A 24,762-nucleotide genomic window follows, 5' to 3' on the forward strand; every position below is an offset into this window, starting at 1 on the left:
GGGATGGTTTTACAACAATGTGAGTGTACTTAATACTAACAATTTGTGCACTTAAAAATGGTTAAGATGGTAAATTTTATGTTATGTATATTTCACCGTAATAAATTAAATAAAAGTTTATAAAACCATGGTGGGGGGAGAGACCCAGGTGCTTGGGGAAGTGCCAGCTTCATGGGCTAAGACCTGTGCAGTCACCCAGGGCCCTGAGCTCAGAAGGGCCCCACCCATGATTTACTGCCCTGTGTCTGCTGTCTTGACATTCCTAACAATTTTTTAACAGTTGGTCCTGTATTTTCATTTCAAACTGGGATCTGCAAATTACGTGACCAGTCCTGGTTTGGGGAAAAGACAGGGAGGCCCAAGGTCGGGGTCTAGGCTGCTGAAGAAGCACCCCAACATCCAAGTTGTCTGCCCCACCCCAAGGGGAGAGAGTGAGACCCAGTCAGGAAGTGGGTTCCTGACACAGCCAGGAAGGAAGTGGGGGGGGCTCCTAAAATAGCAGCAGTTGCTAGCTGATTTGGTGGGGGTAGGGAGGGAAGGTCAGACAGGAGTGAGCCAGCCCCTCCAGGAGGCATGGGGGCTTTCCTGAAGAATCCCCTTCCCCAATTCAGACCCTTTTCTTCCATCTACACAGCTAGAAATAATATTTTTAAAATTAATACATAACTTACAGCCCTGGCTGGTGTGGCTCAGTGTTTAGAATGTTAGCCTGTGCACTGAAGGGTTGTGGGTTTGATTCCCAGTCAAAGGCAGGTACCTGGGTTGCAGGTTTGATTCCCATCCCCAGTTGGGGTGCGTGCAGGAGGCAACCAATCAATGTGTCTCTTACATCAATGTTTCTTTCTCTCTCTCTTCTACTCTCTCTAAAATCAATGGGAAAAAATATCCCAGGTGAGAATTAACAAAAAACAAACAAAAAATATAACTTACAGACTGTAATGTGCACAAATCCCATTTCTACAGCTTAATTAAATGGCACACATACAGGTAAAGCCATGGATACAGTAAAAAAACCAGCTGGGAGTTTGAAGGAGGGGTGAATAAGCAGAGCACAGAGGATTTTTAGGGCAGTGAAAATTCACTATATGACATTATAATGATGGATACATTTGTTCAAACCTGAGAATGAACCCCAGTGTAAACTAGGATGCTAGATAATAACGACATGTCAGTGTACATGCATCATTGTAACAAATGTCCTACTCTGGTGGGGGGACATTGATAATGAGTGAATCTGTGCATGTGTTGGGGCAGGGGTATAAGGGAAATCTCTGTACCTTCTTCTCAATTAAAAAACAACAACAGCTCACCTAAGGATATGTTTATTGATTTTAGAGAGAGGAAGGGAGAGGGAGGGAGAGAGAAACATTGATGTGAGAAACATTGATCAGTTGCCTCCCATACGTGCCCCGACCAGGGACTGAATCCAAAACCTAGGTATATGCCCTGACTGGGAATCGAACCTGCAACCTTTTGACGTACTTTCTGTAAATGAAGTCATATAGTGTGACTTTTTTGTGTTGACGACTTTGCCTCCACATTTGGGTCTGTGAGATTCAGGCATGGGGTTGTGTGTAATAGTCACTTGCCTTTTTCATTGCTGCATAGTATTCCACAAACACCCTACTTTTCTTGATGCTTTCTTCTGCAGATGGACAGCTGGGCTATTTACAATTTGGGGCTATTATGAACAGAGTTGTTGTGAACATTCATTAGTCTTTTACTGGACAGAAACACTCATTTCCTTGGGTGCAGTTTGCTGAGGTTGCCATAACACAATAGGACAGATGGGAAGGTTTAAACAACAGTCATTGGTTTTCTCCCAGTGCTGGAGGCTGGAAGTTCAAGATGAAGGTTTCAGCAGAGCTGGTTTCTCCTGAGTCCTCTCTCCTTGGCGTGTAAATGGCCTTCTTCCCCCTGTGCCTTCATGTGGTCTTTCTGTACAAGTCTACGTTCTAATCTCCTTTTTTTATAAGGACACCGATCATGTTGGATTAGGGCCCACAGCAATAACTTCATTTTATCTTAATCACCACTTTAAAGACCCTATCTCTCAATACAGTCACATCCTGAGGTCCTAATAGTTAAGGCTTCGATGTATTGTGGGGGACACATTCTAGTCGATAACAGGTTCCTATCCTTTTAGGAGCTGATTTGCTGGGTCATAGAATATACATGAGTTTAGCTTTAGTAGAAACTGCCAGAGGGTTTCCCAAGTGGCCAAGCTCTCTGGCTTCATGTCCTCCGCGTGCCCCAGTGCTCTCCAAACTTTACCCTGTGGGATCTTCCTTGTTGGAATATGACCAGCCAGGGCCTGCCTCAGGACTTTTGCATGGGCTATTCCCTCTGCCTGGAATGCTCATTCAACAGAAAACCTCTCATCAAACTGTCACCTCTGCAGAGATGCCTTCCCTGGCCACTCCATTTACCATAGCCACTTGGTCACCATGAAGGCAACTCCTGCGTTCAGCTCTCTGCAGAGAACCCATTCCATTGGAAATTATCTCATCTTTATTTTATTTTACTTGACACATAGTAAGCATGCAATAATGATCATCTCCTCAACACCCAAGCCATCAGGGAAATGCTAATCAAAACCATGGTGCATGGCACTTCACACCTGCTAGGAACTATTCTCAAAAAGATAGATAATAACAAGCGTTGGGGAGGATGTGGAGACATCAGAACCCGCACATGAGGTAGATGGAGTGTAAGGGGCAGGTGCTGTGGGAAACCATGTAGCAGCTCCTCAAAAAATTAAATACAGTCACCCTCTGATCCAACAAGACCCTTGCCCAAGGTCCCCCACTATGGTTAGCATAGGACAGGATTTCTTTCCCCTGGCACTATGGACACTTGAAGTGGATGATTCAGCTACCCTGCCAGGGCCAAGGGGTGGATGATTCTTGGTTTGGGGCCATTCTGGGAACTGTGGAGGGTTGAGCAGAATCCCTGGTTCAATGGACCCCACCAGTTCAATGCTAGGAGCACCCCCAGTCATGATGACCACAGATGTCCCCAGACATTGCAAATGTGGGGAAGCAAAGGACCTGCTGCCCCCAGGACCTGGTTCTCAGACTTGAGCGTGCACTGGAGTTCCTTGGTGGCCAAGCCTACACAAGGTTTGTGATTCAGGGCGTCTAGGGTGAGACTCAAGAACCTGCATTTCTAAAGGACCCCAGGTGCTGCTGGAGCCCACTTGAAGCCCAACTGTTTATGTACTATCCCTGCCCGGCAGAAACCTGGAGCCCAGAGCCAGTATCTTTGACTTCAAGGGGCCAGTGGCAATGGCTGTTTGGGGAAGCACTCAAATAGCAGCTGCTTATCCTGCCTGAAGCCAGGAATTCAGCCATTTCGCCTTTGGTCAGTAGGTGGCAACAGTGACTGCTTGATATTTGGAGGGTCCGGGAAGAAGGGTGGAAGGGCTGGGATGTGGGGGATGTGTGAGCAATCCCATTTGTCTTCCCAAAATAGCAACAATAACAACAATAACAACAACCATACTGTCTGTCCACACCCACTGAGTGCTCACTTTTGGCCAGGCAGTGGGAATTTCTAGCCCTAGCAGAGCAGACATTCTATAGTAAGATATCACCAGGTAACAATAAACATTGGTAAGACAATAAAATAAAGGGCCAGGAGAGAACAGGACTATTTGAGATGGGGGTTCCCCCGCACCCCAATCCCATATGGCCAGGGCTTTAGGGAGAATCTGTTGTGAAACTATGTGCCCAGTGGGGTGACTTCCCAGCCCCCTGACCCATGGTGGTTGTGGCACTTATACTGTCCTATAGAGTTGTTTTAAGGATTAAATGAGATGATGTAAAGTGTTTAGAGCTAGAATGGTGTCTGATTCCAAATAAATACTCAGTAAATATTAACCATTATTAATTAGTAATAATGGCTATTACCATTGTTACATTATATTATTGTATCATTAGTGTCAGCCTCTGGGACCTGGAAAAAAACAGCCTCTGGGACCTGCAGAAAAGCAGCTTGGTTATTAGTGTGTGCAAACTAAAGATTAAAAGGCTGTGAGCAAAGAGGCTGAGTTTTAGAATTTGGTGACACTTGAGTTTACTTTTTGGAAACTAATGTTTTCAGGCAAGGGGAAGTGACCCATGGTTGATGGCTGATGAATTCTGTGAGTGTGTGTGTGTGTGTGTGTGTGTGTGTGTGTGTGTGTGTGTGTGAGAGATGGGGTGGTGGAGCCCTCTAGAGTCCAGGCAGGAAGGCAGGAATTCATTTATCAAGAGGCCTGCTGGGGGCAGCAAAGTGTCCTATAATCAGGAAACAGGAAATGGTGTATCCCCTCCCCTGCCAAGGTTCAGCTGGCTTTGCTGGCCTTGCTGGGCAGTTAAAGGAAGTCCCATCCTCCACCCCCACCTCACTCCCTTTCTGGAAAGAATCTGGCCTGCGGATCACCAAAGAAGTGGGAAGCACCTGGGGCCCACATGACTGCCCCTCGCAATCTCAGAAAGCCAGCCAGATGATAAATTGGGTAAACACAGGCCACACAACTTGTTGGAGCTGGGGGAGGCTCCTAGAGAAGCCCCTTACCTCCGACGGACTCATTGCTTAACTGTCTTGCAGGCATGGACAAGCTTATGGCCACCCAGCCAGTCAGCAGCTGACCCACGCTTCTGACTGACTCCAGGGCACTTCGACTGCCATTAAGCTTTCAGTTGGGGAACAGATTCCACGTTTTTCCCAACATTGTGGTGCTGGACGCAAACCTGTTGCCATGAGTTTTGAGGGTCATGTTACTTGTGGATGATAAACATCAAAACAAAAGGGACTCTGCCCTGGCGGGGTAGTTCAGTTGGTCGGAGTATCAACCCCACATGCCAAGGTTTCCAGTTCAATCCCTGGTTAGCGCACATACAAGAAGCAACCAATGAATGCATGAATAAGTGGAACAACAAATTGATGTTTCTCTCTTTCCCCCCTTCCTCTCTCTTTCTAAAATCAATAAATAATTTACAAAAAAAAAAAAAAAAGGGGACTGAAAGGTTAAGGTTGGTGGTGCTCAGACAGGCTAAATAGCCATCTCAGACAAGTGAATAAAGAAAAATTGAATTTATTTAAGGAAAGGGGGACGGGGGATGGGGATGTCCAAAAGGAAGGGTTACACAGCACTGAGCCAAAGGGTACTGGGTCCATGATGGCAGCAAAATACACTTGGGACAGTGAAACAAGGAAGAGCATAGCAGAAGCAGCCTAGGCTGGGCTGCTTTGGCTCACTGAGAAGTCAGAGAGAGAGAAGGGGGCCTTGGAGATACGTTTAAGGGGTAAGCCCAGGACAAGCTGCTGCTGCCCGTTGCTCCCCTGGTTGCAAGTTTCCTTGGGTTCCCTCCCAGGGAAGAAGGGGGATGGAGATGGTGCTGGCATGCTCCCCTAGTGGGGAGCACACACGGGGTCCTTTGTCCTGAGCATATTTATCTCTTTCTTACAGGTGGAAATCTTAGGGGAGATTTCAGGGGAGGGTCTTAACAGAGTATTCATCAGCTTTTCAGGTATGCTTTTTCAGGGTCCGGGTCATGGTCTCCATTGATTGGTCGGTGCCAGGGAAGGGAGTCATTAGTCAACGTTATCTGGTACTGAGGCAGCCATTGCACCACTTGTCTGGTTTTGCTGCCTTTCTGGGCTTGGAGCTAAAATACAACTGAGGCCTAGAGGTTATTTAAACCACATGACCAGGAGTATGCTAGAGGTTACCCTGGGGACAAGATTCTTGTTTTCCCAGTTTTACCCCTTGCTAGGCATTCAGGGCTTCCTGCCCTGGTGAGTTTCTGTACCCAAGTTTCTGTATCTGTCCTATCTAACAGGGACTCTATCAGTTGAAGTGCTTGGTTTATAACCTGGCCAGGCGTGGCTCAGTGGTTGAGCATCGACCTAGGATCCAGGCGATCAGGGTTTGAATCCCGATCAGGGCACATGCCTGGGTTGCGGGCTAGCCGATCAATGACTTTCATCATTGATGTTTCTATCTCTCTCTCTCCTCCTTTTCTCTCTCTGAGGTCAATAAAGATTTTTTTTTTAAAGTGCTTGGTGTATAAACGACTGAAATCATGACTCAAATTAGCTTAAGTAAAAAACAACCACACACACACACACACACACACACACACAGGGGAAATCTCAAAGGTATCTGATTCAGGCGTGGCTGGATCCAGGTGCTTAAACAATGTTGTCAAGGCATTGACCCTCTTTCTGGGATCTCCTCTCTTCTGTTTTTTATTTTTATTTTTTAAAAATATATTTTTTATTGATTTCAGAGAGGAGAGATAGAAACATCAATGATGAGTCATTTTTCGGCTGCCTCCTGCACGCCACCTGCTGGGGATCAAGCTCAAAACCTGGGCATGTGCCCTGACCAGGAATCGAACCATGACCTCCTGGTTCATAGATTGATGCTCAACCACTGAGCTACTCGGGCTGGGCTGTTGATGAATATTTAAGTTGTTTCCACCCTTTGGCTATTGTGGAGAATGTTGCTGTGAACATGGGTGTTGGGTGTACAAATCTCTGAGTGCCTGCTTTCAATTATCTTGGGTATATGCTTACAGTGGAGCTGCTGGGCCACAGAGTAATTATGTTTAACTATTTGAAGAACCACCAAACTATTCTGAAACACTGCTGCACCATTTTACATCCCTACCTGTATGTCTTTCTGAATTTTGAGAAATGAAAAATGTGCAGAAAATTAAATTAAAGAGATTTTTTGGGGGGAGGTTCATTTTATTATATGCAGAAAATTTAGGCATTTAAAAATAAATAAATATGTCTTTATTGGTTTCAGAGAGAGGAAGGAAGAGGGAGAGAGAGATAGAAACATCAATGATGACAGTCATTGATCAGCTGCCCCCTGCATGCCCCCTATTGGGGATGGAGCCCACAACCCTGGCATGTGCCCTGACTGGGAATGGAACAGCGATCTCCGGAATCATAGGTGGATGCTCAACCATTGACCCATGCAGGCCAGGCTAGGGATTGTTTTTAATGACATGCTAATCAAAGATCATCATCAATTGTTTTTTATTTTCTACTAATCAACAAATGGGGGTCCTTTCAGACCTTTTTTTTTCTTTACTTAGAAATGGGGTTAAACCAGGGTTTTCTGGCCTCTGCACTGTGGACATTTGGGGTCAGTTCTGCTTAGGGGAAGTGTCCTGTGCACTGTAGGGTGCTGAGCAGCATCCCTGCCCTCCAGGTTTTGGTGCCATTTGATGTCAGGTGCACCTCCCAATCTCAACAGCTACAAATGTTCCCAGACATCACCCAGTGTCCCTTTGGGGTGGGGTGGTACAACGGTCCCTGTTTTAAAATCACTGGTTTAAATCTGTTTAACTAGAATGAATAACTGGATTTGCTCATAAAATGAGCATGTTTTGTCCAGGAGTTAAGAGGTCCTCTTCACCTACTGTACAGATTGGAAAACTGAGGCCAGGAGTTGGCTAGGGTCCCAGTCCAGAATTGGAAACTACCGTTCAGTGGGGCAGCCCCTCAGGAACTACGTGGCAACAGCAAGTTGAGCTGGGTGAGTGACTGCAGCGGGTGTCGAGTAGCTCTCTGACTCTGTCTTTTTATACTGCTGATTTCTCAAAAGGCCAACCCCCCCCCCCCCAACCGCCCCTTTGGGTCTCGAACCCACAGCACCAGGCACACCTGGTGCTCCAGTGGGTCAAGGAACCAGAGCGCCGGATAGGGGCGGAGCGAGGAGGCCGCGGGTGGCCTTTTGGGGATTGTAGTCCCGGCCCCGCCTTCCCCTGGCGCCAACCCCGCCCCCGGAACTACGTTCCCATCGTGCCCAGCGACGCCAGGCGGAGGCGGAGCAGGCGGGTCGGTTGCTAACCCTTGGTGAAGCGCAGCGCTCGCGCCTGTCTCCTTAGGTAAGCACGCGGCCTCAGGGTCTCGGGCTTTTGGCTGTCGTGTCTCAGGCCCCGCGGAGGTGGGGCGAGGGCGGTCGCAGGTGTCTTGGCTTCGTGGGCCGCCGGCTACGCAGGGGTAAAGGGGCAGCCTGGCCGAGCTTGCGCGCACCTCGGCGGGACAGGGAGCGTCGTCTGCGCGTGCGCACGGGGTGGTGGGGTCTGGGGACCCGGCGCCCTGCGACCATCGCCCTTCTGCGCGTGCGCGCGCCCCTGAAGCGTAGTTTAGAAGACCCTGTGCGTTCAGCTGCTTCCGGCGCGCCCTGCTTCGGGTGATAGCTGCTAGCCCCCTGCCACTGGGCTGCCTGTTGACCAGCCTCTTGCACGGTTTAGACGAAGGTCCGTAATCTTCCCGTGCGTCCTAAACGTTGAGATCCTTCCTGATACTTATAGGCAGTGAGTTTTCAAGCCTTTTCTTATCCTGATAAGGGTTCTCTCCCATACCCCACAAACCCAAAATTCTCGAACTTTCATGCACAGAAGGCCCACTTGAAGGGTGCCGGGTCTAGCAAATAAACACTCAGGGCGCCCCATTAAATTCTGATTCCACAAACGACGAATAATTATTTTTTTTTTAGTGTAACTATTTCCCAAAGATTGCATGGGGCACACTTATACTAAAAAATTCTCCATTCATCTGGAATTCGAATTTAACGGGGCATCCTATGTGTTATCTGTGACTGCACTCCACTGGGGAGCTTGTTAGAAATGCAGATTTAGGCCCCCTCCTCTTAGTAGGGCCATGTCCTAGAAACTGCATTAGAAACTGGGTGCCTCTGAGGCTCCAGCACTGGCTATTCCTTCAACTCAGGTCTCTCTACCCTCTTTACCTGTGGTCCAGGACCTGCTGTGGGTCACTGACTCTGAAGAGACCTCCTGTTGCCACAGGGCGCTGGGCTCCATAGGGGCTATAGGGTTGTTTACCAATCCAGGACAGTACTTGTCCTCTCTTACTTTCTGCACCTACCACTCTGCATGGTGGGGTCAGATTCCCATTTCACAGAGGGGAAAGCGGCAATAGGGCTTAGTCAGGTGCAGGCTCTGGCCTTCCTAATCCAAGGATAAGATAAGGCCACCTGCGTGAGATTTACATTGCCACCTGCAGGGCCTGACTCAGCTCACTGAGTATGCACTATTTCCCATTTCCCTCCTAGAACCAGAGTCCACTTCTGGGATCCTCAGCCCCCTGCTGTCCAGTGGTCTCCAGGAATTCCAGCACACACCTGTTTTCCAGTATGGTGCCTTGGGGGAGCTGGTGGTCCTAAGCTGCTGAGGGGACTTGCAGTTAGGGGTCCATCTCCCTGGTCCACCAGACCCTCCAGGGGCTGCCAATGCAGTTGAGCCTCTCTGGCCTGGACAGTTGGCACTCAGGGCAGAGGCACCACCACCATAAATGTGACCAGGTTGTCTGCCTCCCCCTGGAGACCAGAGCACGGACATTTTTAGGAAGCAACTACAGCTGCAGGCAGAGGAGATGAACGCACCCAGGGAAGGGACTGAACTGGGCAGGAACTGGGAGAGCTCGCAGGGGAGGGTGGTGGGGGCAGCCAGGGTGCTATACTTAAGATCCCCAGATGTGTTTAAGCAAAAATGTTTGTGCAGGTTCTGTTCACAGGTGGACTGGCGATCCCTGTGGGGCTTTTGGGTTGGGGGCTCAGGTGGATCACCCTCTGTGGAGCCTGCTTATTTCTCATCTGTAGAGTGGGCTCAGGACCCCTGTGTTATAGAGGGACTCGGAAGGCAAATTGGTGAGCTCATGGGCACCAGCTGTGTGCCCTAGTCAAGACCCTCCCCTCAGGGAGCCTGATCTTGTCCCATCAAAAGGGGACAGCCCCATATTCTCCCTCTCAGGTCATTGGGAGCAGTAGGGGAGACCATTTGTGGAAGTGTGAGGACACATGGTATTGTGTGAGAACACATGGTATTACATAAAGGCAACTGCCACCTGAGGTGCTAGGCCTTGTTTGGGGTCTGCTGACGTACTAATCGCCAGATATCCTTTCTCCTCCCCATTTTTTTTCATAGCAGCTGTGCTGAGATACAGTTCACATACCATGCAGTTCACTCATTTAAAGCCTAACATTTTAGTGGTTCTTAGTATAGTTACAGGGTTGTGGAAATATCATCACTATCTAACTCCCACTATCAAACTCCAGAACATTCCATCACCCCAAAAACAAACCTGTCCCCATTAGCAGTCACCCCCACCCCCAGTCCCTGGCAACCACTAATCTACTTTATGTCTCTCTGAATTTGCTTGTTCTGAACAAATGTTACATTAATGGAATCATACACTGTGTCGCCTTTTGTGTCTGGCTTCTCTCACTGAGCATCATGTGTTCAAGGTCCTTTTGCACTGTAATGAATGTCAGTGCCTCATTCCTTTTCATGGCTGAGTAATACTCCAGTGTATGCATGGACCACATTGTGTTTATGCATCATCTGTTGATGGACACAGGTTGCTTCCACCTTTTGGCTGTTGTGAATCCTCCTGCTGTGAACATGAGTGTACAGGTTTCTATGTGGATGTGTGTTTTTAGTTTTTCTGGGCACATATCTAGGAGTGGAGGGGAGTTGCTGGGTCAAATGGTGACCATCCTTTGATACTTGTCCGTCCTCCCGAGGACCCATCCAGATGTGTCCCAGAGGCAGCCTCCATTTTTTGCCTCTTGTTTTGTTTTGCTCAAACGGAGGTATCACTTTTAGAGGGACAAATAAGACTGTGTCTGTCTTTTGCCCTACATATAGTAAGAGCTTTTGTGGCCCAGGACAGACTGTGTGGGGCATGGGGTCCTGGGCATGGTGTGTGCTGGGAGCGGATTCAGAGTTGGCACTGTGGACTCTCCTATGGGCCCTGCCCAGCCCGGGCATTGTGGGCACATGAGGGGCACCCTTGAAGAGTTCCACTGGCACCCTGGTTCAGTATGTTTGTCAAGCTTGTATTGTGAGCCTAAGACACCTGTGGGCAAGGACCTCATGTGCCCTCTCAAGGGCCTGGCTGATAAACGGGGGCACATGGAACTGAGGAGTAAGCCTTGGGTACATCATGAGCAGTAAAAGCCCACAGTTGTAAAATGATTTCAACACTTTTCTTATCCATAGAGAAGAGGCAGGAGGGGTTGGTCTGCTCCAAGTACTGGTCTGGGCAGTGTGTTCTGGGTAGGCAGCTGCGCCTGAGCTCTTTCTGAATCCAGTTGAGGTTATCTGTGACTTATCTCGTAACATTCTCCAATGCAGCCCTGACCAATAGGAATATAATATGAGGCACATACATAAGGTTAAGTTTTTTAGAAACCATGTTTTTAGAAAGTACAAAGTAACAGGTGCTGTTAATTTTAATAATGTTTAACCTAAAACACGCATTGTCATCACTTCTACACATAGTCAGTATAAAAACAATTAATAAGATAGTTACGTTTTTTTCTTCCAAGATCCAGTGTGCATTTTTACTCATGGCACATCTCAAAGAAAAAGGGAAAAAAAAAAGTCAATGGCGGTTTAAACTCTGCAAACCAAGAGTTAGTAGGACCTGAGTGAGAACATGACCACTGATACATTTTACTTGGGCTAGAGCTCTTGGATGAGCCCTCAGAGTCGGCACACTCCTAGGATGGACTCCTCAGCTCACCCAGGCCTCCTGTGGCTGACAGATGATGCTCTGCTCCGATCTCTGTCTCCCACAGTCGGAGCCCTGCCAAGGATGGACCCCTTGGGCAGCATGGAGCAGTGTGAGGATGAGAAGGCCAGGAGCCCAAATCGAGAGCCCACGCTGTGGCAAGCCCTTCCTGTTCTGTCGGAGCAGCAGTCCAGGGACATGGAGCTAGTGCTGGCCTACGCTGCGCCCATCCTCGACAAGCGCCAGACCTCACGTCTCCTCAAGGAGGTGTCGGCTGTCCACCCACTGCCCGCACAGCCTCACCTTAAAAGGGTTCGGCCAAGCTCTGATGCCAGCCGTCCACACGTGCTAGAGATGCTGCTGTGCCTGGCAGGGCCGGCTGCAGGCGCTCGATCACTGGCTGAGCTCCTCCCACAGCCGGCAGTAGACCCCCGAGGCCTGGGGCAGCCCTTTCTGGTGCCTGTACCTGCCTGGCCCCCCTTGACCAGGGGCCAGTTTGAGGAGGCACGTGCCCACTGGCCCACATCCTTTCATGAGGACAAGCGCGTGACCCGTGCCCTGGCCGGGCGGCTTTTCTCAGCACAGGAGCAGGCTGAAATGCAGGGCCACATGGAGCGGGCTGTATGGGTGGCACAACAGGCAGCCATCAGGGGCCTGAGGGCTGTGGGGGCTGTGGTGGTAGACCCTGCCTCAGGCCAGGTGCTGGCCACTGGCCACGACTGCAGCAACTCAGCCAGCCCCCTGTTGCATGCCACCATGGTGTGCATTGACTTGGTGGCCCAGGGCCAGGGTCAAGGCAACTATGACCTCAGGCCCCACCCCGCCTGCTCCTTCACCCCAGTCTCTGCCTCCCAGGGCGTCCAGGCCATCTCTGTGCGCACGTTGGATAAGGACATGGACACGGATGAGGACGGCCTCCCCTATGTGTGCACTGGCTACGACCTCTACATTACCCGTGAGCCCTGTGCCATGTGTGCCATGGCCCTGGTGCATTCCCGTGTGCAGCGTGTCTTCTATGGGGCACCCTCTCCCGATGGTGCCCTGGGCACCCGCTTCCGAATCCATGCGCAGCCTGACCTCAACCACCGTTTCCAGGTGTTCCATGGTGTGCTGGAGGCTCAGTGCCGCCAGCTGGACCCCGACACATAGGTGCCATGCTTGCTAGCTTCAGACTGTCCTCTGCTCTGCCAGCCTCAGCCTCCTCTCAGATCCACTTGGGCCCTGGCTCCCTCATTGTTGTCTAGGGGCTGTGATCCTGTCTGTGGATTTTAGGAACACGCCTCGCAGCCCCAGAATCCATGCCCACACCATTCCCAGTGGTGTGCGGTGCTGCATTTCTGCTGGACCAAGCTTTTTTGTGAACTGGAGCTTAATGGGGCCCCAGCCGGGCCTCATCACTGGGCACTCAGGCCTCACTCTTTCTGCCACCTTCACCCTGAGCCTATAGGTACACTAGGATTGTGTCCCCTTTATCTCAAGTCCAACCCATGAAAATAAACACAGCCTTCAAACTAGGTTGGTGTCTGTTGATAATTGTGGGGCTGTTTCCATGGAGGGCCTGGGTGTACATAATAATGGGAGGGGATCCTCTGAATAAAATGTGAGCAGAGCTTTGCCCCAGTTCTGGATCTAGAAAGAAGGGTGTGGCTGGCTAGGGTGTGGCTGTACTCGGTTGATTGAAAGGCCCCTTTAGGGCTATCCCATTTCCACTCTTCAGTTGGCCAGAGGGGTCCCCAAAGGTTTACTGCCACAGAACAGTAAACACTAGAGCCAACTTGTTTGTGCAGGACTTGTTCATTCAGCAACCATGCACTGTCTGACCACAAAGGCACTGCAGTGACTCCAGGACATCCCTGTCCCAAGCGGACCCTCATGCCCCGGGGACGCTCCCATCCTGTGGGGGTAGGGCATGTGGGAGCTCTACCTGGGAGCTAGTGCAGTTGTCAGACACAGGTGGGGCATGAGCCTGCCAGTCCCGCAGGGAGAGCCAGCCAGGGCATGACAGAGAGTCTCAGTGGGAACATTGCTAAGCTTAGGGGTGGGCCCCATGGAACTCGCCACTGGAACCTTCTTGCCTGGACTCTAGGTGAGGAACACATTCCTAGTGCCCAGCCTCAAGCATAGCTCCTGGCCCCTTTTGGTGCCAGTGGTCTCCTGGAGCTTCTCTTGGGTTGCAGTGGGATCCTTGGCCTTGCAAGGCTCATAGGGTGAAAACTGCAGACCAGAGAGGTTGTATGAACCCAGTCTCAGTGATTTGGAAGTTAGGCACTACAGCCATAGTGACGCACTCAGAGTTATCTGTGGATAAAGGGTGGGGAGGATGAGGTGGCAAGACGGCAGTAGGAGTGGTCACTGGGATCCTAGGAATGTCCTGGTCCAGGCTGGCCTGTGGATGGCAGGGGGCTGCACCTGACCCGTCCTCTCCCACCATTGCAGATGCTGACCAGGAGGTTCTGAGGTGAGGTAATGATGGGTCACACGTTTGGTATGGCCTTTCAGGCAAGAGTCTAGACTCCTCTGTGGATAGCCCTGGAGGTTAGAACTCTAGCCACAGCAGCTGCACAGGCCTGCAGCTGGTGTCAGGGTAACCCATCGGACATGGGGACCCCCTGATTATTGCTGTTTCCCCTCCAGGTGGCTGCAGGCTTCAGCCTCACCAGGTCATCACATTGGAAATGTCAGGTGAGTCTTTCCTGGGGGCCCTAGGGGTTTGTGTCTCAGTTCCTCTGGGAGGTGTCCCCGGGTGATCAGACCCATTATGACCACTGCAGACACCCACCTCACATTCCTTCTCCCACAATGGCTGTTGGAGTTGCCTCCTGGCACTGAGGGGATGACAGGGCACTCAGGTTTTTTGTGTGTGTGTTTTTTTTAATTGATTTTGAGAGAGAGAGAGAGAAACATCGATCTGTTGCCTCCTATATGTGCCCCAACTGGGGATCAAATCTGAAACCTAGGTGTGTGCCCTTACTGGGAATTGAACCTGAAACCTTTTGGTATATGTGATAATGGTTCAACCAACTGAGCCTCCCGGCCAGGGCTTCTTTTTTTTTTTTTTAACCTTAATTTTGTAGTGCTCAGTTTCCACATGAGTTGTTAGTTGGCTATCAGCCCAGCCAGGCCTTCTGCCTGAGGGTCATTTTATTGTTGACACCCCGGGAGGACACTGAGGTTTGGTCACCTGGGTTCATGCGTGTACATGTAAGGTGATGCCCTCATTTCCTTATGAAGGCTGCAGTGAGCCCCCAGGTGGCCTGCCTCGTCCTGCTTGGAAATGGGCAGAGCGTACAAGTGAAGGTAGGTGGCCCATGGTCACCCTGCCGGTGGCAGAGCTGGGATTTGAACCCAGGCCCATGGGTTCCAAATCAGCGCAGAACATTTTGCTAGGGAAACAAGGCCTTGAGATTTTGCCAGTGGTTTTCTATCTCCTTCCTGTTACAGTACATGCTAGTGGGACTGACTGCTAGAAACACCCTGTTCTTGCTGTGGGGGTTGGACGTTTCCAGCCTTTTCCAGCTTCTAGAGGCACCATATCCCTGGCTTGTGGCCCCTTTCTCCATCTTCACAGCCAGCAGCTCAGCCTTTTCTATCTCTGACTCTGACCCTCTTGCCTCCTTTTTAAGAGGACCCTGTAAGGATACTGGCCCCCCCCCCCCCCGGGAATCCAGGGTCATCTCCATCCAAGGGGCTTTGATTTAATCCATCACAAAGTCTCTCTGCCATGTGAGGCAACATGTCTACAGGTCCCAGGGTGGGGACATCTTTGGAGCCTTTACTGTGCTGCCCCCAGTGTGGCATAGTCCCATGGTGCTCTGTGTCCCCATAGAAAAGGAGAACAACTTCCCACCGCTGCCCAAGTTCATCCCTCTGAAGCCTTGTTTCTACCAGAACTTCTCCGACGAGATTCCCATTGAGCATCAGGTCCTAGTAAAGAGGATCTACCGGCTGTGGCAGTGTGAGTGGTGGGGTGGGCGGGGGTAGGGGTGGGAGTAGCATTTCTGCACCACTCCAGAGACCCAGGCCAGGCCCAGGTCATGAAGCCGCCCTGTCCTCGGGCTGGGAGAGCCTGAGGTTTTTTTGTAGTAAATCTCATTTCTGGTAAAATTCTGTCCTGGAGTGGTGGATGGAGCTGAGCTGGAATCTCTTTCTCCCTGAGCCTTCTCTGGCCCATGGTCAGGGCCCATGGTTCCTGAACAGAGGGGTGGAAGTATCATGTGCCCTAAACCCCAAACCCTGGCTCAAGCCTCCTTGCCTCCCCTATCCAGTCTACTGCGCTACGCTGGGGGTCAACCTCGTCGCCTGCCTGGCCTGGTGGATTGGAGGCGGCTCAGGAGCCAACTTTGGCCTGGCCCTGGTCTGGCTGCTGCTCTTCTCCCCCTGTAGCTACGTGTGCTGGTTCCGGCCCGCTTACAAGGCCTTCCGGTAAGTGAGGGCCTGGCCATGCCCTCATGGGGCCCTGGGGCGTCTGTGCTGGCAGTGGGCTCAAAACTGCGTAGCCAGGATCTCCATGTGCTGATTCCTGCATTTGGGACCTGTGCCTGCTCTGCACTTGTAGCCCTAGCCCAGGTGCTAGTAAGCCTCCCTCTCTTTGGTCCAATTCAGATGACAGCTTGTATCAGGATTTGCACGCTACAATGCACAGGTGTTTGTTGTGTTGTCTTTTAATAACTCTATTGAGTTATACTTCACATTCCACACAACTCATCTTCCTAACATTTGAGCGTTTCTAGAGTCTTCATGAGGTTGTATACCCATCACCTCCAATTCCAGAACATTTTCACTATTCCAGAAGAAGCCCTGTCTCCCTTAGCAGTCACCCCCATTTCCTCCCCAGCCCTTTTGGATGTAACCTGCTGCTGTGAACATTCACCCCCAGCCAGCTCCCTGCTACTCAGATATGTGCCATGTTTGCCCCTAGATGGTCCCTAAATCCCATTCTTAGGAGGGAGGAGAAGGTCTTAGATTCCTTTTCAGTAAGGAACCCATCAGTGCAGCCTCTTCTGAGAGGGGCAGTGTTTAGGCCCCTCATAGTCAGAACCTGGTGTGAGCACGTGTGCGGTAATTCATGCACATAGACGCATTTGTCGTACCTGAAGAAGGGAGAACATTCCTGTGTTGCTGTTCCTGCCTCACATCCTCCTCTGGGTCATCATCACTGAGAGGCTGGGGCAGCAGTAATGTTCATTCCTCTCACTCTTCAGGGCCGACAGTTCCTTCAATTTCATGGCGTTTTTCTTTATCTTCGGAGCCCAGTTTGTCCTGACCGTCATCCAGGCTGTTGGCTTCTCAGGATGGGGTGCTTGGTAAGTCAGTGAACGTGGCTGCTGTGATGCGTGTTAACTATAGACATGTGAGTGAACACGTGTCAGTGCAGGATGAGACTATAACATAGACCCCAATTTCTGACCACTGATGGAGAACAAACCTTTGCTTCCTGCTCTTGTAAATACTCCAAGGAGGTGCTGGGTTGAGGGGCAGGGTGTCTGCTCCACGCTGGTACCAAGCACCTGTGTGTGGAGGCTCCACCCATTCTATGCTGTGAGTGCTTGGTCTAGCCACAGAGGAGAGGTTGGTAGGCATGGATCAGCATGTTGTCCTAGGAGGAAGAGTTTGTAGAACAGCCACCTGTGACCCCACCATCTAGAGAGAGATCCCTTCTTCTGCTTGCTTGATTTTAGGGTATTGTACTACGTTTCCATGGCTGCTGTAACAAATTACTTGTAACTTAGTGACTTAAAATGAAACAGATTTCTCATTTCCAGTTCTGGGGAGTCCAACACGGGTCTCATAAGGCTACACTCAGGTGTGGGCAGGGCTTTTCCTTTTAGAGGCTCCAGGGGAGAATCATTTCCTGCCTTTTCTAGCTTTTAGAGGTGCTGCATCCCTGGCTCATGGCTTCTTCCTCTGTTTTCACAGCCAGCAGTACAGCCTCTCTCATCGTTCTGACTGTCCTTTCTGCCTCTCTCTTGTGAGGACCCTGTGATGACACTGAGCCCCCTTGATAATCCAGGATCATCCCCATTTCATAGCCTTAACTTAATGTGACCTGCAAAGTCCCTTTACCATGTGAGGTGACGTGTAGACAGTTCCCAGGACCAGGACACGGGCGCCATTGGGGCTGTTACTCACAGACCACAGGTGGTGTCTTTGGCGCCCAGTGTTAGGTAGGAGGCATCTGGGGTGGCTCTCTTCACACGTGTACTGCCCGGGAGTGCCTTAATGTGGTTGGTCTCTTGGTTGATTGTTCTGAGAATGTCAGGAGCTTATTCTATCCACAGTTACAGTTCTCTTATCCAGCAGATGTGCTGGTACCCACTCTCTCTCTTACACCTTGTAGTGGTTGGCTGGCAGCGATCGGGTTCTTCCAGACCAGCGTTGGGGCCGCCGTGGTCATGCTGCTTCCGGCCATCATGTTCACAATGTCAGCTGCCATGATGGCCGTTGTGATCATGAAGGTAAGTCCTCTAGGTACTGAGATGTCTGGCTTCTTCCCATGCATCCTGTCACCCAACCCTCCTGGCCCTGGGAACTCCACTTATCCCCGTTTCAGGAGTAAGAGACAGTGTCTGGGAATTGACGTGATTTCCATCAGCAGGGAAGTCCCTCTCAGGGTCTGGACCCTGAACTGTTCATGCCAAGACCCTACCTGTCCCGCCTACAGTGGCCTTCCAAGGAGGAAGGGCTTGGGGAAATGGCACAGTGTGGGCTTCTGATAACTACACCTACCTTTGGGGATGCCCCCAGCACACACAAGTCCCAAAGTGTCATCCACACTGCTCAGTCTGTCCACACTGGCTACCTGTTGCCATTTGTAGTTAAATTCAAATTAAGTAAAATGAAATAAAACTAAATATTCAGTGTGTCCATTGTGCCCAGCTCATCCCACGTGCTCAGTGGCCGCATCAGGCTGGTGGCTCACATTGACTCTGCAGCACTGTGGAAAACTCCCCTAGATTGCACCACTCCCGATATGTGAGAACTTCCATTGAGAAACATTTTCACTGTCCTGGAGGCATTAGCACTCCAAGGTTGTCCCAGAACTACGTGAAGGCCAACAGGTAACAACAAGGTTGGTGGTGTATCCGCTCCAGCCCTTCTGGAGGTGGCCCTCTGTTCTATGTGCACAGGAAGGCCTGCCACATGCTCAGCTGCAGGATCACCACGTTTCTGATTTTATTTTTTTTTATTTTTTTGATCCTCACCTGAGGATATTTTTTCCATTGCTTTTCAGAGAGAGTGGAAGGGGGAGAGAGAGAGAAAAATATCAATGTGAGAGAGACATATCGATTGGTTGCCTCCTGCATGTGCCCCAACTAGGGCCAGGGATCAAGCCTGCAACTGAGGTATGTGCCCTTGGCCAGAATCAAACCCGGGATCCTTCAGTCCGTGGGCTTACGGTCTAACTAAGCCAAACCAGCTAGGGTTCACCACAATTTTTTTTTATCCCACAAGAAGCCATAGCTTTATTAATGATAGAAGAAACAGTACAAATTTCAAACCAAGCTGCAGTAACTCTTTGAAATGCCAAAAAAAAGGGGGTCCTTCTTTTTAGATGGTTACGTCGTTAATTCCATAATAGCATTTACAATACCATTACTGTTGTTCTTCAGGGCTCTCACTGCCTTTGCTCGTGACACATTTGCTTGTTACATGACCAGTTCTATGTCCTTAACTTCCACACCTGTTTCATCATCCTCTTCCTCTTCACTCTCCTCTTGTACAATTGGAGTCTGTGTGTTTTCTTGTATGTTTGAGACAGCTTTACCTTGAACTTTGAATTTCTCAGCAGCTGCTAGCTGTGCTTGCTGAGATAAATCCTCATTCTTGGCTTCCCCAAAAACTATGTAGGTATCTGAGGCTGGGCTCTAGTAGACATCTGGTTTTGTTAAGACAGAGGATTCTTAGATTTCCAGATAGTGACCCTAGTAACCCCTGCAACCTGTCAAAGACCCAGTTTGGACATAGCCTTCCATACCTTCTTTTTACTCCGGCTCTGTTTTGCTTTACGGACTGGTTTTTCATCGTTTTCAGCTGCTACTGCTGCCAGCTGGGCTTGTTGTCTGGTTGCCTGTGTGGAATCTTGTTCCTTGAGCTGTGGTACTGATTCATCACTGTCAGATTCTGTTTCAGACCCTGTCTGAGCCTGGGGCTGTGGCAACTCTTGCTCTGTAGCAGGGATGGTTTCTGTGGCTTCACCAGACATTTTGTACGAGAAATGCCTCACTATAATTTTTAAAGCTGGGTTTGGATTCCCTCTCAGCCTCCTTGCTACATGGTTCTAGCTGTTCTAGCATGCTTCAAGGCTGGACTGTTTAATCGGTTCACTTGGCTGTCAGCGAGGAAAAGGAATGCTTGACTCCCCCATTTTGCAGCACAACATCCTTTCAGCTATATGGACGAGCTGAAGGGGGAAAATCAACACTAATCATGAACATACATAGAAATACCACAGATGAATCTTTGTGGGGTTTTTTTATATGTTTTTATTAATTTCAGAGAGAGGAAGGGAGGGGGGAGAGTGATAGAAACATAAATCGGCTGCCTCTTGCATTCCTCTCTACTGGGGATAGAGCCTGCAACCCAGGTATGTGCCCTGACCGGGAATCAAACTGTGACCTCCTGGTTCATGGGTTGATGCTCAATCACATGAATCTTGATGAGATTCCAGGGAGAAATGCAAGGGAAACAGAGGACATGTCCACCAGGAACTTTTGCTCAGCAGCAAACATAAAACAAGAAATACGAGCCGGGAAAAATACCTGCACGGTGTGAGAGAGAGAGTTTATGGGCTCAAAGCAGAGTGAGTTCCCCCAAAACAAAGATACAGATGATTCCATCTGTCAGGTTCTCCAGGGCCATTCCAGGTTGGGAAGATAGTTGCACAAAGGAGTTCCCCCAAAACAAAGATACAGATGATTCCATCTGTCAGGTTCTCCAGGGCCATTCCAGGTTGGGAAGATAGTTGCACAAAAGAAAGATAATTCCCATGGAAAAATGACAAAATTTCACTTTCTCTAGTAGTTAAGAGCCTCGTGCTAAAACAAGGTGCCATTTTCTTGGTTATTGAATTTGCCAGGATTTCTAGAAATAGTATAGCTGGGTGTTCCCAGAGGCACAGCTGGGGTAGGTTAGCACAGCTTTTTTGGATGGTGAGGAGTCAGTGGTCTGTTCCCAGGGGGTCTCTTCTGAGATCACTACTAACACCCAGGGATTGCTGTCTGCAGCGTGCACTGTCTAGGGCCTGATGCTTCCATGCCAGGAGGCCAGCAAGTAATTGTCATACAAGTTTCTTGTGCGCGTCTCCATTCTGAGAGGACCCCAGCATCTCGGTTCAATTTCCAGTCAAGGGCACATACCTGGGTTGCGGGTTCGCTCGCCGCCCTGTTAGGGCATGTGCGGGTTTGCTGGAGGCAACCAGTGGGACACAAACAGTCGATGTTTCTCTCTGTCTCTCCCTCCCTCCCTCCCTTCCACTTTTTCTGAAAGGCCATGGGAAAAATAGCCTCGGTTGAGGATTAATCAAAAAAGAGATAAAAGAAAAGCACAACCTTAACTGCAGGCAGCCTCCATGTCACTCACACAAGTACTGGTCTCTGTCCTCTGCTACTACCCTCTATCCTGCAGGTACACAGGATCTACCGGGGAACTGGTGGAAGCTTCCAGAAGGCACAGTCAGAGTGGAACGATGGCAGTTGGCGGAACCCACTGTCTCGAGAGGCCCAGTTCAACAACTTCTCAGGGAACAGCCTGCCTGAGTACCCCACTGTGCCCACCTATCCAGCTGGTGGCAACCAGTGGCCTTAGAGGGAGCTGACTGGCCTTGCCACTTGTCTGCCACTGCCAGCCCTCCTCCTCCCCGTCCACTCCTGCAGCTGTGCTGGGTCCAGTGAGGCCCTAAGCTTCTGTACCCTGTCCCTCCCAGGTGGCAGGTAGGCCCCTCCCCCAGCCAGGATGGCAGCAGGGATTAGTGGCTACCAGGGGCTCCCCCAGGTGGGACTGCAGACCCCAGCAGCTCTCAGGGACCCATGCCCATGCTCATCTCACACCCAAGAGCAGAGGTCCTTGTAAACACTGCCCAGAAGCTGGCAGTCCCAACCAGTTGGCAGAAGAATACCCCTCTTGCTCCTGAAAACTTTTGGTCATGTAATGTCCACTGTAGCAGCTACACTGTCTCCCCTTGGGGTCTCAGAGGGTTGACTCCCCAGGGAGTCAGAAGCAGCCTGGCTGCCCTCCCTTCCAGATTGGTGACACTAAGACAGGCCCCTCAGATCCACCCCACCCCCTGTCAGGGCCATCACCTTTGCCCAGTGCTCAGGAAGAGGGAGGCCTTCTCAACACCAGCGTCCCCTTCCCTGCTGGTGATGCAGGCACTTGATGTATAGCTAGGTACTCAATATTTTTGTCCTCTTGAGTTCATCTATCTGCAGCCAGGGGCTCATGGGGATGACCAGAGGTAGTTCACTGCCTTAGTGCCATGATCTCAGCTTCTCCTTGTCCATCTGCCCTAGTTGCTCTGCACTGGGTCCTCAGCCGCTGTTCAGGGCCATTGGCCAGCTTGCTTCCAGCCTTCCTGTCCACGGTCGCTCTCCCCTAGAGATGCTCTCTTCTCCCATAATGAGTGTTAGAACCCCAATGCCTGGGCTCGTTGCACCCATGCAGGGACCCTCAGTAGGATGTTCATCTAGATCCGAAACCTGGGACAGAATCCTTTGGTGGGGGCATCGACCTCTCTCCCCGCCATGCAAACAGGAAAACAAGTGCATCTCATCCAAGTGTGTATGGCCCCGAGGTCACCATCTAAAGGTGTGAGTACTGGTCCGGCCACTCAGGCTGTGATTCACATCGCCATTTTCTGGATGTGTGGAAGCAGAACGGTCTCAGCCTTTTAGGAAGAAACAAGATGTGACAAATCTCTGTGCCTTACTGAGGAATCTAAACACCGTCACTTCTTTTCTCCCCTCGATTCTTCTAGCTCCTTTTGAGATGGAGTAACCGGATGTCGTGTCGGCATCGTCACAGCACCTTTGTTAACAGATGGGCAGAGGGAGGTGTCCTGATGGCCTCTCAGCCCCTGTTGTACAGGCTTCCAGTAATGCTGCCCCTCCGCTCCTAACTGCCTGTCTCTTGGGGCAGGACAGGGACCCATCCCTGTCACACTATGCTCCACTGGGCTGCCAGCCTCTCCAGAAGCTCCAGAATGGCCAGAGTGTGTTCTCACACTTGTGTTTGCTTGCTCTAGTTTCTTGTGCTGAATGCCACATGGTGTCCAAAGGTGGCCAAAGTCCCTAAGAAAGTACCCCGGGTCTGGTTCCCTGAAGGTTGAGGTCTGGACAGAAAACAAAAGCCTCGGGTTTCCCAGGTTCTTGGTAACATCCGCAACCCAGCTTTCTGTGACTGACAGAGGGCCCACACTGCGCAAATTGTGGACTGAATCTCACTGTGACTGGGACGCTGTTAGTAACAGAGCCAGTTAATGAGGTGCAGGATGAACACACATGAGCACCCCACCCCTTGCTCCACTGTACTTCGTACCTTTGTTACATTGTAGTAGTTGTTTTGTTTTTCTGATTATGTTACTTTATTTTGTAGTAGTTTTTGTTACTTGAAAATATTCTGGAAATACATCTTTTCTGCAGCAGACCAAGCCTGTTTGTGGCGTGCGCGTGTGTGTGTGTGTGTGTGTGTGTGTGTGTGTGAAGTTCCCCAGTATGTACAGCCTCCGGCAGAATAAGACCAGGGCCAGCCTGTGCACCTGGACCCAGGTTTCATTCATGGGCAGCCCCTTCCGTACAGGCACCGAACCTCCCTGTACACCAAGGATGGAGCCCAGTTCGGCCTAGCACCATGCACTCCAGGCATCTTTGCCCTCGTAATGTCCACACACCACCATGATGTAGTTTCCTTCAGGTTTTTCTTTTAAATCAACTTTTCTTCATGTTCAACCATTTTCGTTTGAAAAAGGAAATTCACAGGAAATGAAAAGACAGTTTGCTTCCCATAAAGGAAAAATAATGGTGGGTGTAGCTGGAATAGAAGTGACCCTGTCTTACAGAGGCCCAGCTGGAGGACTTCCCCACAACCCCAGGGCTTGCAGGGGCCTGCTGGTGGCAGAGAGTGGACACCCACATGCAGACACAGGGTAGAGGGTGGCAATCTGTTATTCCATAGGACACTTTGCCACCATGAGAAGGAAACTAGACCTACAGGGAGGAACCGGACAATATCCCTCCAAATTCATGTGTGGAAGTCCTGACCGCTGGGACCTCAGAATGGAACCTTATTTGGAAAATAGGGTCTTTGCAGGTGTAAAGTTAGGGTGAAATCATACCGGAGCAGGGTAGCCCTAATCCAAGTCAACTGGTGTCCTTATATAAAGGATACATTGGACACAGACATAGGGAGGCACCTGTGAAGATGGAGGCAGAGATTGGGGGTGATGCGTCTATGAACCAAGGACACTAAGGACTCTGGTAATAGGAAATGTGAGGAAGTGAAGAGATGGGGATTGAGGAGCAGTGTGCCTTAGGGGCACTCCCAGTGGTATATGAAACATGGGTTGGGTGGACATGCCTTGAGGGTGAGGAGCAGGTGTCCCCTAGCTGGGTAGGAGGTGGGCTTGGTGATGGTGTAAAGCAGGGAAACAACAAACTGGGAAAGTGAGAAACAGGTGGGGGGCCGAGGAGGTGGAGGGCACCAGCCTGGAGACATGTAAGGACAATGGACATGGTGGAGTTGAGAGGACCGAGGACAGCTGAGAAGGGGCCGTTGGCAAAGGGGGCAGTGACAGAACTACAGATGGGTGGCTTAAACTGCAGGGATTTATCCTCTCACATTGTGGGACCAGAAGTCCAAACCCAAGCTGTCACAGGGCTGAGCTCCTTCTGGAGGCTCCAGGGGAGGGTCTTTCCTGCCTCTTCCAGCTACTGGGGGCTCCAGCGTCCCTAGTATTGGGTCTGCATCACCCCAGTCTCTGTCACCATCTTCATCCAGCCATGTCTATTTGTGTCTCTGTCTCTTACAAGGACACCATCATTATATTTGGGGCCTCCCTAATCCAGGATGATCTCATCTCGAGATTCTTAATTACATCTGCAAAGACCGTTTCCAAGTAAAGTCCCATTCACAGGTTCTAGGGTGTGTAGGTACCAGCAGGGGAACCGCTGACTTTGAAGCAGGAGGAAAGTAGAAGGCATCCCAGGGCTGGAGCAAATGCTGACC

General features: G+C 50.4%; 2 protein-coding genes and 1 pseudogene across 4 annotated transcripts; 2 read left to right on the forward strand and 1 right to left on the reverse strand.

The window, feature by feature from the left end:
* The first annotated feature begins 7,820 nt into the window (after positions 1-7,820).
* Positions 7,821-23,184, forward strand: SCAMP4 (secretory carrier membrane protein 4). Of its 2 annotated transcripts, none has more exons than XM_016209738.2 (7): positions 7,821-7,892; positions 14,179-14,226; positions 15,371-15,499; positions 15,810-15,966; positions 16,746-16,847; positions 17,882-17,999; positions 21,169-23,184. In XM_016209738.2, exons 2-7 carry the CDS (start codon positions 14,220-14,222, stop codon positions 21,346-21,348), a joined length of 693 nt encoding a protein of 230 aa, XP_016065224.2. In that variant the 5' UTR covers positions 7,821-7,892; positions 14,179-14,219; the 3' UTR covers positions 21,349-23,184. The 2 variants fall into 2 exon arrangements, with proteins under 2 accessions (XP_016065224.2, XP_016065222.2); XM_016209736.2 differs by lacking the exon at positions 7,821-7,892 and adding an exon at positions 12,700-13,059.
* On the forward strand, positions 7,822-12,696 carry ADAT3 (adenosine deaminase tRNA specific 3). 2 transcript variants are annotated; one of them, XM_087816606.1, is made up of 2 exons: positions 7,822-7,892; positions 11,360-12,696. In XM_087816606.1, exon 2 carries the CDS (start codon positions 11,509-11,511, stop codon positions 12,691-12,693), a length of 1,185 nt encoding a protein of 394 aa, XP_087672732.1. In that variant the 5' UTR covers positions 7,822-7,892; positions 11,360-11,508; the 3' UTR covers positions 12,694-12,696. The 2 variants fall into 2 exon arrangements, with proteins under 2 accessions (XP_087672732.1, XP_087672733.1); XM_087816607.1 differs by having other exon boundaries at positions 7,825-7,892; positions 11,612-12,696.
* LOC107534592 (nascent polypeptide-associated complex subunit alpha pseudogene) lies at positions 19,101-19,747 on the reverse strand (annotated as a pseudogene).
* Positions 23,185-24,762: the final 1,578 nt, after the last annotated feature.

Source organism: Miniopterus natalensis, chromosome 4 (genome assembly GCF_054644295.1).
Source record: "Miniopterus natalensis isolate mMinNat1 chromosome 4, mMinNat1.hap1, whole genome shotgun sequence".
Classification (NCBI taxonomy): Eukaryota; Metazoa; Chordata; class Mammalia; order Chiroptera; family Miniopteridae; genus Miniopterus; species Miniopterus natalensis.

Excerpts from the sequence above, each read along its gene's own strand:
- ADAT3 (XM_087816606.1), top strand. The coding sequence starts at position 11,509 with ATGAGCCCTCAGAGTCGGCACACTCCTAGGATGGACTCCTCAGCTCAC.
- SCAMP4 (XM_016209736.2), top strand. The coding sequence starts at position 13,032 with ATGAAAATAAACACAGCCTTCAAACTAG. Across the intron at positions 13,060-14,178 it reads AAACACAGCCTTCAAACTAG|GTGGCTGCAGGCTTCAGCCT; the intron begins GTTGGTGTCTGT and ends TTTCCCCTCCAG. Across the intron at positions 16,848-17,881 it reads TTCTCAGGATGGGGTGCTTG|TGGTTGGCTGGCAGCGATCG; the intron begins GTAAGTCAGTGA and ends TACACCTTGTAG.